At 37.6% G+C, this 18,458-nt stretch overlaps 1 protein-coding gene across 3 annotated transcripts; it reads left to right on the top strand.

Annotated features, from left to right (window-relative positions):
- Nucleotides 1–6,461: 6,461 nt before the first annotated feature.
- On the top strand, nt 6,462–17,780 carry LOC139132014 (neuralized-like protein 4). Of its 3 annotated transcripts, XM_070698371.1 has the most exons (14): nt 6,462–6,536; nt 7,450–7,514; nt 7,896–8,002; nt 8,632–8,887; nt 9,234–9,498; nt 10,212–10,383; nt 10,791–11,254; nt 12,255–12,635; nt 13,676–13,901; nt 14,259–14,354; nt 15,023–15,161; nt 15,833–15,948; nt 16,279–16,426; nt 16,893–17,780. In XM_070698371.1, the coding sequence occupies exons 3-14, from the start codon at nt 7,939–7,941 to the stop codon at nt 17,107–17,109; spliced, it is 2,544 nt and encodes an 847-aa protein (XP_070554472.1). In that variant the 5' UTR covers nt 6,462–6,536; nt 7,450–7,514; nt 7,896–7,938; the 3' UTR covers nt 17,110–17,780. The 3 variants fall into 3 exon arrangements, with proteins under 3 accessions (XP_070554472.1, XP_070554473.1, XP_070554471.1); XM_070698372.1 differs by lacking the exon at nt 7,450–7,514 and having other exon boundaries at nt 6,486–6,536; XM_070698370.1 differs by lacking the exon at nt 6,462–6,536 and having other exon boundaries at nt 7,373–7,514.
- Nucleotides 17,781–18,458: the final 678 nt, after the last annotated feature.

Raw genomic sequence — 18,458 nt, 5'->3', positions numbered from 1 at the left:
AATTATTATTATTATTATTATTATTATTATTATTATTATTATTATTATTATATTCAGTGCTGGCTGCCATGGTTTGTTCAGTTTGTTCTACAACTGCAGAGACACGCCTCTGTGTGTGTGTGTGTGTGTGTGTGTGTGGTGTGTGTGGTGTGTGTGTGTGAGAGAGAGAGAGAGAGAGAGAGAGAGAGAGAGAGAGAGAGAGAGAGAGAAAAAAAAAATACAGTTCCGACATTGACAATTATGCCATATCAAGCATCCTGAGTAATAAACCAAATTTTATGAATATAATTCAACATTGGAGCTATAGATAAATTTGCCTTAATTGAGCAGACCCATTCAGACTAAATATGTTTCCTTATGTTTTGTTTGACTAATTTATTTTCCAAAACCAATTACATTTGACATTAGGAGTGACTAATTTAGCATTCAATGAGAGATCAGATTTAAACAACAATGATCTAGAGACAATCTGGGTTGACATTCTTTTGATACTGTGTATGTTCATCATGGAAGCATTAACATTGACGTACAGAAAAGTTCTCTTCTTCCACTGTGAACAAGTCATCGTTGATGACACAGTCCCCACTTGTTAATGGGTACTTTGTTTATAGGTCCTCAGAGAGGATAGAGTCCTCTTCATTAGGTCTGTGATAAAAATACTGTGATAAAAATACTTTTGAATAAATTCGCTTGATACATGTCTGAGTTCAGGACATGAAAAAATCATAACAAAATGGCCGCACAGCAGCTATATTGAATCGTATCACAAAACAAATTAACGTGCGTATGTATGACCAATCGTATTACAAAATTAACATGCATATGTATGACATTGGTCAATCTCCTTTTACCAACTTTGAATAAAATCGCTTGATACATGTCTGAGTTATGGTTCTGGACATGAAAAAACGCAATAAAATGGCCACACGGCGGCCATATTGGATCGTATTACAAAACAAATCAATGTGCATGTGTATGACATAGGTCAATGTCCTTGTACCAAGTTTGAATAAAATCGGTTGAGATATGCCTGAGTTATGGCTCTGTACATGAAAAAATCGTAACAAAATGGCCGCACAGCGGCCATATTGGATCGTATCACAAAACAAATTGATGTGCATAGCTATGAGCATTGATAGCTATGACATTGGTCAATGTCCTTGTACCAACTTTGAATAAAATCTGTTGAAACATACCTGAGTAATGGCTCTGTATATGAAAAAATCATAATAAAATGGCCGCCTGGCGGCCATATTGGATTGTATCGCAAAACAAATTGACGTGCATATGTATGACATAGGTCAATGTCCTTGTACCAACTTTGATAAAATTGATTGATATACGCCTGAGTTATGGCTCTGTACATGAAAAAATCGTAACAAAATGGCCGCACGGCAGCCATATTGGATCGTATCACCAAAAAAATTGAAGTGCATATCTATGACATTGGTCAATATCCTTGTATCAACTTTGAATAAAATCAGTTGAAACATGCCTGAGTTGTTGCTCTGTACATGAAAAAATCGTAATAAAATGGCCGCCTGGCAGCCATATTGGATCGTATCACGAAACAAATCGACGTGCATCTGTATGACATATGAAGTAATCCTTGTACCAAGTTTGAATGAAATCGCTCCAGGCATCTCTGAGATATCTGCGTGAACGGACGGACGCACGCACGCACGCACGCACGCACGCACGCACGGACATGACCAAACCTATAAGTCCCCCCGGACGGTGTCCGTGGGGACTAATTGCAAAACAGACATGTTTCGAACAAATCTCTTGTCCTTCATCGGTGTCCACACTTGATCTGAAAGAAAGATCCAAATGCAGGCATTTAAACAGCTGGAGGTGTGAACAAACTTGAGGTGTGAAAACGTTTCATTGTCACAGAAAATGTGTTAAGTGTGGACATTGAACTGTCCACTGACTCTCAGGATGTCACCATAGATGGGTGGGATCTCATATTTTCCAACATTGGGGTTGAGTGGTGGATTGTTTACATTAATGTACATGGCCTCTAATAATCTTCTTTTGTCCACGTGTTGTTCTTTATCAATGACTTTGACTGACAAAGAAGACAATTCTGGAGGTTTGTGTTTACTTTCTGATATATGCTGTCGGATAGCTGATTGATCTTTTTTCTTGTGTTCTTCAAAGCGTTCCCTAACATTCTTTTGCCAAAAACAAAGCCAATCATTGTCGGAACTTGTTATCGTCCACCTAAGCAATTGAATTTTTATGATTTCCTACAGCAATGTTGTCATAATGTCAGTGTGAATCCAGAATTAATCATTATAGGGGATTTCAACACCAATGTTGCTAATGCTGATAACTCAACAGGTCTACTCAGAGCTTTCAAAGATTTTTGTGGTATGTTAAACGTTCTACAGTTAATTAAGGACTATACAAGGGTTACTGTGAATAGTAAATCAATAATTGATCTTATTTTATCATCAGACCCCGACAAAATCAGCCAGTCTGGGGTGATCAATATTGGTATCAGTGATCATTGCCTTATCTATTGTACGAGAAAAATAACACACTTTAACTCATTTTGTCACAATACAGTCAAATTACGATCCACAAAGAGTTATACAAAGCATGATTTTCAAACTAAATTGCGTGGCGTTGATTGGTCTAAAGTTGTCGACTGTGACAGTGTTGATTCTGCCTGGAATAATTTTAGAAATCTTTTTATTGGGGTATTGGACTTAGTAGCTCCTTTGAAAGAACTTCGTCTGAAGCAAAATTCTCAGCCATGGATGAATGCTGATATTTTAAATAGTATCAGGAAAAGAGATAAATTGTTTGCCAAGTTTTAAAAGTCCAACGATTTGAGCGTCATCAATTTCAGAAAAGCTATAAAATTCAACTCGTCAATGATATAAAAGGCAAAAAATTCGTATTTTAGCTCGAAGCTTCTCGATGAAAAAATTGTCCTAGAAAACTTTGTAAAACACTGAAAGACTTTGGCTCATCAACTAAGTCAAAAGCGGCTACCAATCCCATTGGACTTCGTGGTGGCATTTCCATCATTTTCGATAAATCAAGAGTAGCTAGTAAATTCAACAATTTTTTCACGACAATTGCTTCAAGTCTTGTTGAGAAACTCCCTATTGGCATGGGTCGTTTCAACATAGCTAGCATTAACTTATTTTATTCCAACAAGGGTGTTCTGACTGATTCTTTTCAGTTCTCTGTTGTTGGTGAGGACTATCTTTGCAAAGTTCTTCAAAACATCAATTCATCAAAGGCTACTGGTTTGGATGGTATTCCAGCCAAGTTTGTGAAAGATGCAGCTGATGTAATTGCTTGTCCACTCTCACATATTATTAATCTGTCACTCAAATTTGGGAAATTTCCCAACGATTGGAAGAAAGCAAGAGTAGTCCCATTACACAAGAAGAATTGTAAAACAGATGTCAGCAATTATCGACCAGTGTCAATATCATTAAGTGTAATTTCAAAGGATATTGAAAAAGTAGTTCATGATCAACTGTCTAAGTACATTGAAGATTCAAATCTCTTGTATAAGTTTCAATCCTGTTTCCGAACATCTTATTCAACATACACATGTCTTCTGGTCTTAACAGATTACATTCGCATGGAAATGGATAAGGGTAATTATGTTGGGATGGTCATGTTAGATTTACAGAAAGCGTTCGATACAGTCTACCATACGATCTTACTTGGTAAACTAAAAGCCATCGGTTTGTCAGATTCTGCCATTAACTGGTTTTCGTCGTATCTCTCAAACAGAAAGCAACTTGTCGATGTATCTGGTGTTTTTTTCTGATGTTCAAATTATAACTATATAGCGGTGTTCCCCAAGGATCCATTTTAGGGCCCTTGCTATTCTTGATTCATGTAAATGACATGGAATGCGCTGTGACGTGTAAATTGTTTTTATATGCAGATGGTTCAGCTTTGTTAGTTTCGGGTAAGAATACTACAGAGGTAGAGCAGCAGTTGAGTCATGAACTCTTGAGTATTAACGAATGGCTTATCGACAACAAATTGTCTCTGCACCTTGGAAAGTCAGAGTCAATCTTATTTGCTTCTAAACGCAAACTGAAAATTAACTCAAAATTGTCAGTTGTGTGTAATGGTACAGAAATTTCACAGAAAACATCAGTGAAATACCTTGGAGCGGACATTGATCAATCGCTTGATGGCGAGTCTATGGCAAGCGTTGTTTTGAGCAAGGTAAACACCAGACTTAAATTCTTCTATCAGAAATCTCAATATTTAGACTCAGACATCAGAAAATTATTAGTATCCTCTCTTATTCAATGCCATTACCGACTATGCACGTTCATTTTGGTTTGCCAGTTTAACTAAGCGTACGAAATCGAGTTTACAATATTCACAAACAAATTGGTCAGATTCGTTCTAGATTTACCTCCACGAACACATGTTTCGATCCAGCATTTTACAATGATTGGCTGGCTGCCCGTTGAACAAAGAGTACAGCTGCTAAAACTGAATCACGTTTTTAAAGCGATCAATAATACTGCACCCCGTTATCTCTCTGAACATTTCAATTTGACAGCGAACTGCCATATGTATAATACCAGATCAAGCTCATATTCTGTTCATTCACCAGCCTTTGGTTCTCATGGTCAACATTCGTTTCAGATTACAGGAGCTAAGTTATGGAATAACATTCCTTTGAGTATTCACAACTCTAGTCATTGTTCTCAAATTTTTAAAAAGAAGGTCAAATACTATCTGTACACAAAATTGGATGGCTAGGGTACCTGCGCCCTGCTCCATCTGTCGTGTACAGTTTGTTTGTCTTGTTGTTCCATTTTGTTGTTTATTTGATATTCGGAGTGACACTGTTTTCATGTGATTTTTGTGTTTTCTTTTGAGGACCACAATGAAAATAAGTTTTTAACTTTTTGTGCAATCCTCGGCAAGTAATATTCAGTGGCGTTTCTTTTATTGTAACATTTTATTGTGCTTGGTGTTATTTCATTTTGTATTTTTGTGTATTTAACATTTTGTATTTTATCGTTTTCCTGAATATTTGCCTAATAAAATCAAATCAAATCAAATCAAACAGTATTTTTTTTGCGCTAAAATCACATAAAATCAATGAAGATAGCTCCTGTGAACAGTTGTTCGGACTGATACTGGAGTTTTGAGACCAACAACCACCTCACTTGCTTATTTGAGGTATCTCTTTCCTCTGCTGTCTGTGTTTGAGGTCAAATGTCAAAGATACACAAGTTGGAAAATCACGGTATCCTTCAATCCTATAGAAGAGCGACCACATCGATCCCCGAAATAGATAGCAGGCTAGGGCTTTCCAAAATTAACCTGCAATCATAAAGTCACGTAGATTTTGACAACTTGAGGCGTTTTCAATATCTTTCTCATTTTCTCACCATATGTAATACCCATCCTTGTCGCTGAGATTATTCTAAAATCGGAAGTTATGGGCATTACGCGTATCGAACTTTCGAGTAATAAGCTCGACCTTAAGGTAGTAGGCGCCTCGAAAGTGAAAGACTTATTGACAGCCAGAACAAGTTCCTATATATATATATAATTTTGCGGCTGTATCAGTAAGTTAGAGCGTGGTCCTATGTATACAAAATTTGCAGCTCTATCAGTAAGTCAGAACGCAGTCCTATGTATATAAAATTTTGCAGCTCTATCAGTAAGTCAGGACGAGGTTCTATGTATATAAAATTTTGCAGCTCTATCAGTAAGTCAGGACGAGGTTCTATATATATAAAATTTTGCAGCTCTATCAGTAAGTCAGGACGAGGTTCTATGTATATAAAATTTTGCAGCTCTATCAGTAAGTCAGAACGAGGTTCTATGTATATACAATTTTGCAGCTCTATCAGTAAGTCAGAACGAGGTTCTATATATATAATTTTGCAGCTGTATCAGTAAGTCAGAACGAGGTTCTATATATATAATTTTGCAGCTGTATCAGTAAGTCAGAACGAGGTCCTATGTATATAATTTTTTTTCGCGGCGAGGCTCGATGTAAATTTCGACCCTTGTCCAGGCTCTATAATCTATGTATGTATGTATGTATGTATGTATGTATGTATGTATGTATGTATGTATCTATCTATGTAAACTATTTTTTTACATTTGGCGCCTCGTAAGCGTACACGACATTTTAACTTGAGTTCATGATAAATCACGGGTATATTTATCGATTTAGGAAGTGGACGTGACTTTGAAAGCATGACACTGCTGAGAGTTAACGTTGGTAAATGCGTCCAATACATAGATTTTAATAGACTAAGTGTTTTATTCGAGTCGCCTATGATAACTAAAAGTAAATTTCACCTTGTGAAGGTGTTCATAGAAACAAGCCAATAGCGCTATGTAGGAATGTCTATGTCAGCGCATGCCCAGTGTGCGTTTTGCCTATCTCTCCGCAAGGCTATGTTTCCAAGGCAGTGTGTCCAGGTATGTACTCGGTTACTTATTAAGTCAAAGTCCTCATGTGTGCATTGAGGGCCCCCCTCGCGATCGGTGCACTCTGTGTCGCGCTGCAGGTAAGTAGGTCTATGTATTCTTATTCGATACTCGGCAACAGATAACAAACGGCCACGTCAAGGTGATTTCTATTTGTAGGACTTCAATCATCGCTTGTTAGACTTGAATAGTGACATTGTAGTGCAAGTTGATTCGTTGCAAACAAGCAAGTGACTATCTAATCGACAATTCTAAGCGGAAATGTGTAGTCATCCTCAAATAAATGTAAATGTGGAATTGATCAAGTAACAACAGCGATATGTATCCGGAGGATTGGGAATTTGCCAAATCAGCTTGCTACTCAGCTGTAGCCATTTCGAATACTGTCTGAAGAATAGTAGGTTATTTCGCAGGATATCGTAAACAATTGTTTTATTGTTAAGAATGAAATTAAAACCTTTGGCAGTACTTATGTACCGTAAACTTTACTTTGAGAACTAGCTTTGTTAATCGAGAAAATGTACAGTCTCAAAATCAACATTTCCGGGTCAGCGTAGGCTAGAGGTATTAACCAAACACGTTTATTTGCTTTTTGCAAACAACGGTCTCGATCACAGTGATTACGCTAGTAACTATAATGGGCCACATTTTATAGCCATATATTCACAACACACGAGGCAGAATTCTGGTTTCGTCAATTTCCGTAGAAAAGGTTGAAATTCATACGTCAGAGGTATGCAAACTCTTCGATTGTTATCGACATTGCTTCAAATCTGTCACGATAATAGTATCTGCGTTAGCAAAAACAAGGACCGATGCAGAGTTTAAGACTTACAGTTGGATTGGATCATACCATAGGCAAGTAGGGGTGACGCTCTTTCGCTGGCAGATGTGCCTACCACTCTGTTTGCATGATACAAACTGATGGCTACTTCATAAACTCAACACGTATATTTGCACAAATGCAATACTATTGATTTAATATAAGTACAGATACTGAAGTTTGATCCCACGTCGTGACGAGAAGACATACTTTGTTTCCGTCTCTAACGTCAAATGTGAGTACTTTGACCCCTTGACATTATAGCCGTCAAAAATCAAACAGATACAGTGGCATGCTTTGAATAGTTGTTGTAAATATGGAATCACGTGACATATTCACAGCCATCAATGTCAGTCTCTGGAGATACAACTTTATAGCTATCGTCATCATGCAATTAAGTTTCTTTTTATTAACATTTTTCTGTAGTGAGCTATCAAAATGTTTTCATTGCATTACGAATTCGCTTCATATTCCACTCCTCTACTGGCATCGATGATCACTTAAAATATACAAACGTTAGAAAAGTTATCAAACGTTTACGATAAATTAAATCGTACACCTAGTGCATCAAACGAGCTTGTGATTTACAAGTTATTCACTGACAAATCATTCGCAGAGGTGTTTCTACAGCTACAGATTCATGTAAGTGTCCATTTAACATGGGAAATACAAAATCACGACGAAATAAATACGAGAAAACTCGGGCAAAACCTACTCGAACGGGTAAGTGGTACGATACAGTCTCATATTAGATACTTTTTAAAGTGTTGACAATATTAACTACGATTAACATCCCAGTTCGATAGGTTGAGTTACAAATTGGATTATGATTGAGGCACTGCTGATATTAAACAAGATCCTCCAGGTAGAATGCGCCTCGACGATAGAAATTCTGACTCCCGGTTTTGTACAAATCTTTGCGTGTATGCTACGTGTGAGTGATCACTTAAGCTCGAGGAATAAATGAACTTTTCATCATCTTATCGTCGTAAAAATTGAAATTAAGATAATTTCCTCCATAGACGGTTTTTTCAATTTCACCTAACCGTAAACTTAGGTTATTTGTCGCTCCAGTACCAAAATTTCACTAGTTCAAATATCCATAAAGACTTTTTTCTCTTTCTAATCAGTATAGCGATAACTAAAATGTCATATTGCTACCAAAGTTTTTTTTTTCTTCGAGGATGGACTATCCCTCGAAATATCCAGGAAACAGTTCAATATCGGCCAAGCCGTAAGGCTCGGACAATGCAATCTAGTCTTTTTTCCGTTTGTCGAAGTACATTTATTCTTACGTAAAGAAAAACTTTCTTTAAGCGTGTCTTGTAAGGTTCTTATACTATACCTTTTAGCTTCAGATGAACCCCCGGTGCAAGACTGCTCATCAACAACGCCCTCACCCAACGAAAGTGGTCCCCTGTTTGCATCCCCTATCCATATCAATGCAGTGAATGAGCAAGTAGTCGACGTGCAAGATTGTCACTGTAGAGATTGTGAAGACAATGACACTCTTTTGACACCAGAGGGAGAGCGGTATCACACTTTCAGTTCAAAATGTGGGGAAAACGTAATCATTAAAAGTGGAGGAACTGTCGCAAGAAGGAAACAGTAAGTTTAAAATAATTGATGTATGATTATCTACATTTTGCATAAATATAAATGCATATAAACATAGACGGAGAGATAGATAGATAGATAGATAGATAGATAGATAGATAGATAGATAGATAGATAGATAGACAGACAGACAGACAGATAGACAGACAGATAGATAGATAGATGATGGATGGATAATGGTTAGATTAGATAGATAGATAGATAGATAGATAGATGATAGACACGTTGGTGATATTTATCGTCTGCGATGTCGCATTATTTGATACTTTTATTAATAACGGAAAGATTATATTTAACACTTACAGTGCCTTATAGTTGTTTGTCGTTTTGCTTCCAGTGCCTGTAAAATAGAGAAGCACGGCGTTGTGATTACAGAACAACCTTTAAGAGTGAACGAACGCTTTGAAATTCGCCTTGACGCCATCGTCAACACGTGGTCCAGAGGACTTGAACTGGGGATAACATGCAATCCTTCGGATGATTTCAAGTTTCCCGCCAGTATGACAGATTACGAGGACGAGTTGACGTTCATGTGGACCGAAAATCACGTGCTTAAAAATGGTGAATCGGTTCTAGAGTTCAAAGAAGAATTCCATTGCACAGTAAGCAAAACATATATTTATGAAGCTCACGAAAACGTTAGCGTACAAAACCCCCGAAAACTTTTTAAAGGGTCCCGGGGTTCCGACCAAAAATTGGCCTTACCCTGGGCACTGCGAGATGCTGTTTTACATATATTGAACATTACCGGCTCAATATGATATTCAAGTATTCTGCCTTTCAGTCTGCAAATAAACTGAAAAAACTCCAATGAAGTATTAGTTTTAAAAGCCTAGGTATTGATGAACACTTTAATTTGTATTTTGTAATCATTATTTTCATAATAATCATATGATAGTAAATTTGTATAACGAATGCCACAGTGTTTCCAGTCGAACATTAGGGGATCAAAAGCTCCTAAATAATTATTGAAAAGTATTCTGCGATTTTTGTTTGAGGTTGTATATCATTTCCTATGACACGCAATCTTGTCATGTGGTGACTGATCCCTAGTCTTACACCTTTAATAGTCTGTATAGCGAAATAAACCGGTACAGATAAACGAACTCGCAGACACACTTCTCGAGTTCATTATGTTGCCAATGGTCTGTGGCAATATCAACCAGAAACATACTAAAAATTGTACAGAGAACGGTAAAACCGATTTTTAAAGTGACGACCTTTGATCTAGTAAATATGATTTTGAAAGAAACTTTTTCTACGATAATTGTCATTTTATATTCCACGTAACCATCGCGTACTTTCAAATTTCTAGGAGGGAGACACACTGGGAATCATGGTAACTGATCAAGGCATGTTGCACTTCTACACAAATGGAAACAAGATGGAGGAGACATTAGACCTAAAAAGTCATGGTTTGCAAGACAGTAGCAAGGTTTACGCCGTTGTTGACATTTTCGGCGAAGCCAGACAAGTTTCTGTTTGTGGTAAGAAACGATTGGCTTTGATGACTTCTCGCTTTGTGATGACCCTTAAAATTATCTGGATAAACTAAGTCACCAGAACGTGGTGAGAGGTAATACTGTAATCAATATACAAGAGAATGTAAAGCTCTTTTTAAATCGAATATCTTTTGAACGGGTGTTGGAGAATTAATGTTTCCGGTTAGTTCGTTTAGTTATTTACCGTGACGGGTATAAGCGTACAGATCACTGTAAAGTAACTTTGTGTTTAATTGTAGTTTGTCTAAATTTCTTGCATTTGTTAATGCGATCACTGTGTAATTTATATTCAGGTTCAAGTCAAAACTCAATTATACAGTAAATAAGCTACGGGACATTTTTTTTTCAAAAAAAATCAATGTTATAGTGCATCAGTCTCTCTCTTGTTACAGCCATTGGTTATGTCACGGAGAATTTATCGCTGGATGACGTAAGTCGCAGAAAGCTGACTGACGAAGAGTATAAAGATTCCCGCGCTGTAATGGAACAGATGAGATGTCTAATGAGGTCAATGAAAACTGTCGCGAATTATGACATGTACCAGGCGGCCGAGCTCGTGCGTTTATATCTCTTAAAACCAGCAAAAATATGCCGCGACGAGCAAAGTCGGCAGAAATACGGAAACCACCTTGCCAATTTAGGCGCAGCTTCTCAACTGAAGCGTCTTTTGGATCTGCTCATGCGCGTGAAGGATCCGGACCAGGACGACTGGGTTGCCAGGGACGTTGTTCGCTCTGCTTGTTGGAACTATTCCGATTACAGTTTAAAGATGTGCAGAGCACTTGCTCAGTGTGGCTTTTTGTGCGATATGCTGTCTGATCTGGGTCGATACCAGTCAACATTCACAGATGATAAGGTATGTGATTATTATATGACAGGAGTAGTTTTTTCTTTGGGTTAGCCGTTTAAGTTTCTGCTGAAGGTGAGGTTTCAACTAACTACGATGATCGTCGTTCCAGTCGGTAAACACTTTCAGGCTCAGGTAATAATTAATGTACCGGTATTACATTGTAGCGTTGTTTGACTTGATTTTAGGTAAGGTTAAAGATTAATATACGAAGAAACCCTTTGTATTGATTTTGTAACTTAAAGAATCTTCAGGTCGAGGGATACTGTATGCAGCATGAGGCGCCCTGCGGGACTCGGACAATCCTTATCGTTTCGTATCTAAAGGTTTTTGGCCTCTGATCTTAACATATGCCTGATTTGTGTTCTTGTAAATACATATAAATGAAGAACCCAATAATTTTGCTTCCATTGAGGTAGGTATCAGGCAGTTGTGAGTACAGGGATGAAAATCTCATTCTTTTCTAAGTTTAGCTGGAAGTGTAACGTTCGGCCCTTTACTCAATAGCTGCTCTGTACTTCCAGCCATGAAAGCCCAATTGCGATGACATCAATATGATTGAAACAATTTCACAAAAAACAACAACAACAATGTTCTTTAATTTCGTTAAAATATAAATAATAAATAACAATAACTTGATGAAGTTCCCTTTGAGAAGGCAAGTGTTTTCCTCGTGCTTGTCAATCTAGACTAGATACATTAACTTTTTGCAAGTTATAAATAAAAGTTACGAGAGCAGAACATGCCAATGTTTGTTGACTCAAAGTACAAACTGTACACTTCTGAACAGTAACGAAAATGAAAAAAAACGCGTCATCGCATAACTTTTGTAAGAGATCTGATATGAGAAACAAACCTTTCTTCTTTATCATGATTTTTTCTGATCTTTTTGTCCTCTTTGGTCTTTTTTCGTGTAAATTCAACTAGAAAGTTGTCGCACAGATTTTAGCAGTCTTAATCATTTCGTTGTCTCGTAAACATACTATTCCAAATGTTTTCTTAATTTCAGAACCAGTACAGACTAGTGCATTCAGCGGTGTCAGTTTTGCATAACTGTTCAAAAGCCACGGACAACCTTCACTTTTACCAAGACCTCAAGGCTATAGAGAGGATAGCCCCCTATCTTAAGGTTTCTGACACCCAGATTGCGATGCTGGCGTTACTGACCTTGTCAAATATCATTGAAGAGGACGAGGAAGATCAGGTCGAAGCGGACATTAGTGTGATTGCTTTTCTCGTAGAATTATTGCAGGGAGCCATGGATCAGCCTTCAAGACGATATAAAAATTTTACTGTTCTGGAGCTGGTTGATGGTCTCGGAAACATTGCCGTTAATACTATCAACAAAATCCGTATCGTTGATAAAGGTGCAACGCCGTTACTCGTTAAGGTAAAACCAACTTCAATTCGCATTAAGGTAGCTACATACCTTTTAGACACTTTCAGATTTTTATTTTTTTCTCGATTGAACACGTCCCAAACCCCAATAAAGTATACATTTTCTGAAAGCCCTGATATAGAGCTATCTGACCAAGCTCAGTACACGGTCATTATTTGCATAAGAGTCACGTGACAAGCGTTTTGCTGAACCTTCCAAAAAATTAAGTTTCTCAATCGCCTGCGTCGTGAAATTAATCCCAGTTCACTCAGACATCAGAGCGATGTTTAGCCGGTGCAAAGGACAAGGCTATCTTTACATTCTCAACCACTGATGGGCTTTAAATAATGTATTCAGTAACATTCTGTAACTTCCAGAATACTTCATAATCGTGCATAGCCTGTGCATGTATCAAGACTTCACACCTTAAATTAGCCCCCCCCCCCCCCCCCCCCTAAACTGGACCGCATACTGGTCAGGAATTTTCCTTCCGGGTTTTTACAGAAGCAGTCAGCCTTTAACGTACAATGCGCCTCGGAGACAGATATTCTGACTCTCAAACCCTTACATTTCTTTTTTGATCTACCACTTGTGGGGCCTATTTTAAAGATCCTGACGTAAGAAAATTTTTTACCGTCTTAGTTTTTCGAAAATCAAAAGATTTTATTGTTTCCGTAGAGTTAACACAGGGATGGCGGTCATTTTGAATTCCAAATATCGGTAATCTTGGGTAATTTTGTCTCTCTTGTACCAGAATTTGTACGCGGTGACCTCTGGTTTTTATTTTTGCTTTTGAAAGAGAATTGTTGAAGCAAATGTAGTGACACGATATTCTCAATAGTCTCATTGTGTCTCATTGTCTTCTATGTAAGTATTAAAAAATATATACAATATTTGCAAACATATTTCCTTCATTGCACTTCGAAGTTAAATGTAATGGAAGGGACTCACTGTAATTTATCAGAAATGCCTTATACCTTATGACAAGTAATGCCTTATTATTTTTTTGTAAGTTTTTCTTTACCATACTTTCTCCTTCCGAAATTTTCAAGCTTATGTCGTCAGAACAGCCAATAGAGCAAGAGTGTGCAATAAAAGCATTGTCAGTGATTGCGAAACTGGACGTGAATTCGAAGAAAATAATCGAGACCTCGGATGCCCTAGAAGTGTTGCAAAATTTGGCACGGGGACAAGACAAGAACGTAAAGGGGGCAGCAGAGCGAGCTCTGGCTGTCATTTTGTCTCAGAAACAAAGTGGACAAATTACTAAGACAATCAGTAAGTACTCGATCTTTCTATTCAATGGGAGGAGGTCATCAGACCTGCACCCACAGTTCGTATGGGACACATACGACCAATGCAAATACTGTATCCGAGGTACGTTGGCGATTGATGTTATAATGTTTGTCACGATTTAAATGTTGCAGTTATTTTGACGCGATGCATCTAGATACTGTGCATGAAATACATGGTTTTTAAAACAAGAAAGTCACACAGGCGCAGTCTTAAAAATAACAAATTGATAAAAGTTTCGATGAACTAAAGCAACAGTCTCAAAGTATGACATTGACGATGACGAATTAGATTTTCAGCTATTAGTTGCAGGTTTTACATTGCTTATATGGACTTTCTCAGGGTCAGAGGATGCTTCCAATTATCCAATCAAAGAACAAGAGAGTTGCAAGTACCAGGAACTGTGCGCAAGACTTAAGAAACTTATGGAACTACCCGGTAAGTCAGTCAGCTCGTTGCTGCACGAAAAGCCACTTTCTAATGATGTGATAAGGTGTGACGTTTTGTGGCCAAAAAACAAATACTTCCTGAAATCTGGAGCTGAAATAACAGTCAGTTTTATTCATCATCAAACACTGAAAATCTCTATTCCATTTTCCCATTTCAGTTCAATGGTTAACCAATTTGAAATTACTTGTAACACGACTGGATGTTTTTTTCTACTGATGAATCGTTTTCGCACAATTTCCATGAGAAGTATGTTTTCCTCGACTGATATGGCAGGGATTAATGTACTGTAGCCAAATAATTATAAGCGAAATAACATGAATATCTTTCCTTAGACAGGCACTTTAGCGCCTATACTTTACACTTGGCGTTGTCCATTGCTTTTAAAGGCGTTGCGCTTTTGACGCTGGTTTCTGACTGAGAGCAGAGAAGAGCGCCATCATACGAGGACACTTCACAATATAATTTGGCCACAGTTCCGATTTTTAAAATTCACTGAGCGTTTCAGAATTTTTGGAACGGCTTTCTTCATAAGGACACGAGGTTTGATATTTGCAAACACAATTTACCATGGGAAAGTGGACCGGGTAGATCAGTCCTGTACAGCAAACATTCAAGAAACACACTTTCTTCGAATTCCGTTTTGTTTCCTGAAATAGACGAATGTTTCGACCCAAGACATGACAGATGTTATTGCAACTCCTGTCTGATCGCCAGAGGGGATGACCCATACTACCGCCGAGGGAAACCACCGAAGCTGTATGGTGTACCTATCGGCTGGTGCAGATTTGCTTTAAGGTAATGGATTGGTTATTCAGATGATATTCAAAAGACTCTCACAGTTTAATCCATTCTAACCTTTGCAAAATTGTTACTGTTTCCAAATACGCACATCTTAATGTCCATACCTTTTGATTCAGGCCATAACATTTAAACATTTAACACCTTACATTCCTCATACAGAACCTCATTTACAGTACAGCCGACAATCAATTAATTCTATTCAAGAGTTGCCTGCCAATTTTTCAAAGAGACAATTTGTTTGTGCACTCATAGACTGTAAGGTGCGCAATTATTTGTACAGTACAGTATATATACGAAATTTCGTACTGTACGTTGATGAATGTGATGTACACCTAAGGAGTGTCATGTAAAGGAAAGGTTGACGAGTAGATGAAAAGGTCGACCTTACCTGTAGCCTTCCTATTGTTTAGCCATTTGAGAAGATAACACGCAGAGTTCAAGTCACATTATGCACTTTTGAATGGTAACTAATGGTGATAGCTCATTTTCTTGAACACAGGTACATCCAGACAGTATCACGCATAGGACTCTGCAAAGTTTTAAACATTTGGAAGCTTACACGGTCGGATTTCCTCATTACTAATTTGTTAATACATATTCCTTCAGTTATTTTTCCCTAGGCTTTTAATTATGCATTGACCTTTTAAGATTACTCTTCCACGCAGGGTTGAGGCGAGGGCAAACGCGTTGAATGTGTTTAAGAACTGGCACGTTGGCTACCATGGGACTGTTTTGAACTCCGTAAGACCTATCTTGGACTGCGGTAGTCTTCTTATGCCAGGTGTGTATCGTTACTGTAACACTGACGGGCAAGAGACGATATTTCAAACCATCCGCTTTTCATACCATGATGCGCTTAAAAGGACAAAGTTTTGATGTATATCAGTATTACTGTACAGGTAAAATATATTAATATTTGAAATTGAAATGAGCAGATATATTCATATGTACTTAACCAATTATTAAAAACTGTTTGATATAATCTTCATCTTATTCTACTATGAATACTTATTAGGATGGCAGAAAAATTACCAATGACATTATGGGCATGGGTGTAAACGCTTTAAATAAAAAAGATCCTCTAAGAATCAATGTTTTACTTACCGTGCAGGAGATACCGCAATGGGAGGAAAGAGACTTGGGGAACGATCGGGACATTTCTCGGATGATAACAAACCCGATGGATTTGATACAAAACAAGTGTTCTTATCTCCCAGCATCAGATACTCTGGACTCAACGTGTATGCGTTACCGACAAGGTAAGTCGCTCCGACACACAAATATATTTTATCGGTTCTTGTACGCGTCGATTTTCTTCTTGATTGCTGCCTGTAATTGCTAGCCAGTTGTAACAAAACTAAATATGCAAGAACATAAGGGTGATCGTATGGGAGGGTAGAAAAATTCGTGACGAAACAAACATCTATGAACGAAGTTGTGTTACATTAGTTTCTGGTACACCGCTTAAACGTGAATCCAAACCTAACTTCCCTCGCAGCACATGCGCCTATAGGCAGTCATTCAATAATCAAATCGAATATTGTCCAATAGCTGATGATGTAAATCCCGAGAATAAAATTCACTTGGTTTTGGTAAAAAAACACTATCTTATATAGCTATAAGATGCAAAAAATGCTTTTACAGGCTATCTGTAACTGGAATTCTGCCTGTCCATATCGTTGCATGACCTGTGTAAGTTGTGAATAATTTTTCGTTTTACTTCAGATATGTGGATAATGTAACTAAACAGACGTATTGGGCAAGGGCGGTGTTCCAAGTGTTTATTAATCCAAACAGTTACCGGGTAGGACCGCAGACCGTTGGCGCGAAGATGCCAATTGACCCTAAGTTCAGCAATCAAGAACTTGAATGGTTTACAAAACAGCGAGGATGTATAATTATATATGGATTACTGATCAACTTGGAATTGGCTGCCGTCTAAAATATTTCTATGTACAATCAGGGTTCTTTGCAGACAAACACCACGATATTCATTGTCATTATTACAAAAATTATCAAAGTGTTCGAAAGTCAAAACAGCGGCGGAGAAGGTGACAGCAACAGAAGAATTAGTCGGAATTTTCCTTGGGCTTTTCCTTCATTTCTCGTGAACAATGTCAGTCAATGTATGTCCTACATTGATACAAGCTTGTTCCAGAATTTCGGCATCCCATATTTTAGCTGATATGGAAATATTCGTTTCGTCTTGAATTGATTTTACATCGGCAAGTATGCATTGTTACATCCTTCAAAAGTTTTGGTGTTCCAGTGACGATTAGCCTACGTAATTAATAACGGTAAATTTTAAATACAGTCCTGAAGGGACCATTGTTTAGAGTAGTAAGTCTTCTCAGAATAAGATATATACTTGCTGGAAAATTCGGAACAAGTTACTTCTGAGGTTTGTTTTTCACATAAAGTGTCAAGATCAAGGGTGTTAGTAATGTGTAATATTTCAAAATGGTAAAACAATGATTTCATAGATAATTACCCCACAACTCGTCGATAGTTTCCCCGTGCTTTCATTAAAGGACAATTTAGACTTATTGGTCTCCTGTTATATTTACAGCTTATGTAATATAGAATGTCATATCGACGTCACTACCTTTACAATTTTCAATTTTGCTGCGTATTTATTGTTGGTTTAGAATAGCAAAAACTATAGATTATTCCCGTGAGTGGCCATCCCTTCTCCAGTCGTTTTGCCAATTTTGAATTTTTCCCCGAAATTACATGAAGCAGCTGCAAACACTTCTGGACTGCCATAATTAGTGAGTACAAATTTTCCTAATACACGTGAATATATAACTCTAGAATCGAAATATTACAAGCAATGATCACCCAATCCGGTAAGCCAAACAGGGTCAATTTCGGGTGAAATGAACTGCAAGATGAATGCCTTAAAAGACTGCTGTCACATATATCATGATTTTTAGGGACTGGACAGACATTAAGGGCAAGGCCGGTGTTTTGGGGGGTTGGGTCGCAATTTTCCGTGCAAACGTTTTTTTATGCCTTTGAGGGAGAGTCACCAATTTTGCGTGACTATAAGAAGCCAAGATGTGGCCAAAATAGTGCTTTGTCCAAAAATGTCAAATCATAATATATGTGAGTCTATTAGGAAAACTTAACAATTTACACCTACAAACAAGCTATATCTGTATATTTATGCATTTTTGATAGTTCTACTTTGCTTGAAGTGAGAGGTAAAACGTGCATGTGTGTACAAGAAATTTGATTTTTGGAATTCATTGAAAATGTTGATTAACTATACATGCTAGTCTATGAGAA

The sequence above is a fragment of the Ptychodera flava genome, chromosome 4, assembly GCF_041260155.1.
Source record: "Ptychodera flava strain L36383 chromosome 4, AS_Pfla_20210202, whole genome shotgun sequence".
Taxonomy (NCBI): domain Eukaryota; kingdom Metazoa; phylum Hemichordata; class Enteropneusta; family Ptychoderidae; genus Ptychodera; species Ptychodera flava.
Note: the sequence above shows the minus strand (reverse complement) of the source record. Positions and strands in the feature narration are given on the sequence as shown.

Excerpts from the sequence above, each read along its gene's own strand:
- LOC139132014 (XM_070698371.1), top strand. The coding sequence starts at position 7,939 with ATGGGAAATACAAAATCACGACGAAATAAATACGAGAAAACTCGGGCA. Across the intron at positions 8,888-9,233 it reads ACTGTCGCAAGAAGGAAACA|TGCCTGTAAAATAGAGAAGC; the intron begins GTAAGTTTAAAA and ends TTTTGCTTCCAG. Across the intron at positions 12,636-13,675 it reads CAACGCCGTTACTCGTTAAG|CTTATGTCGTCAGAACAGCC; the intron begins GTAAAACCAACT and ends GAAATTTTCAAG.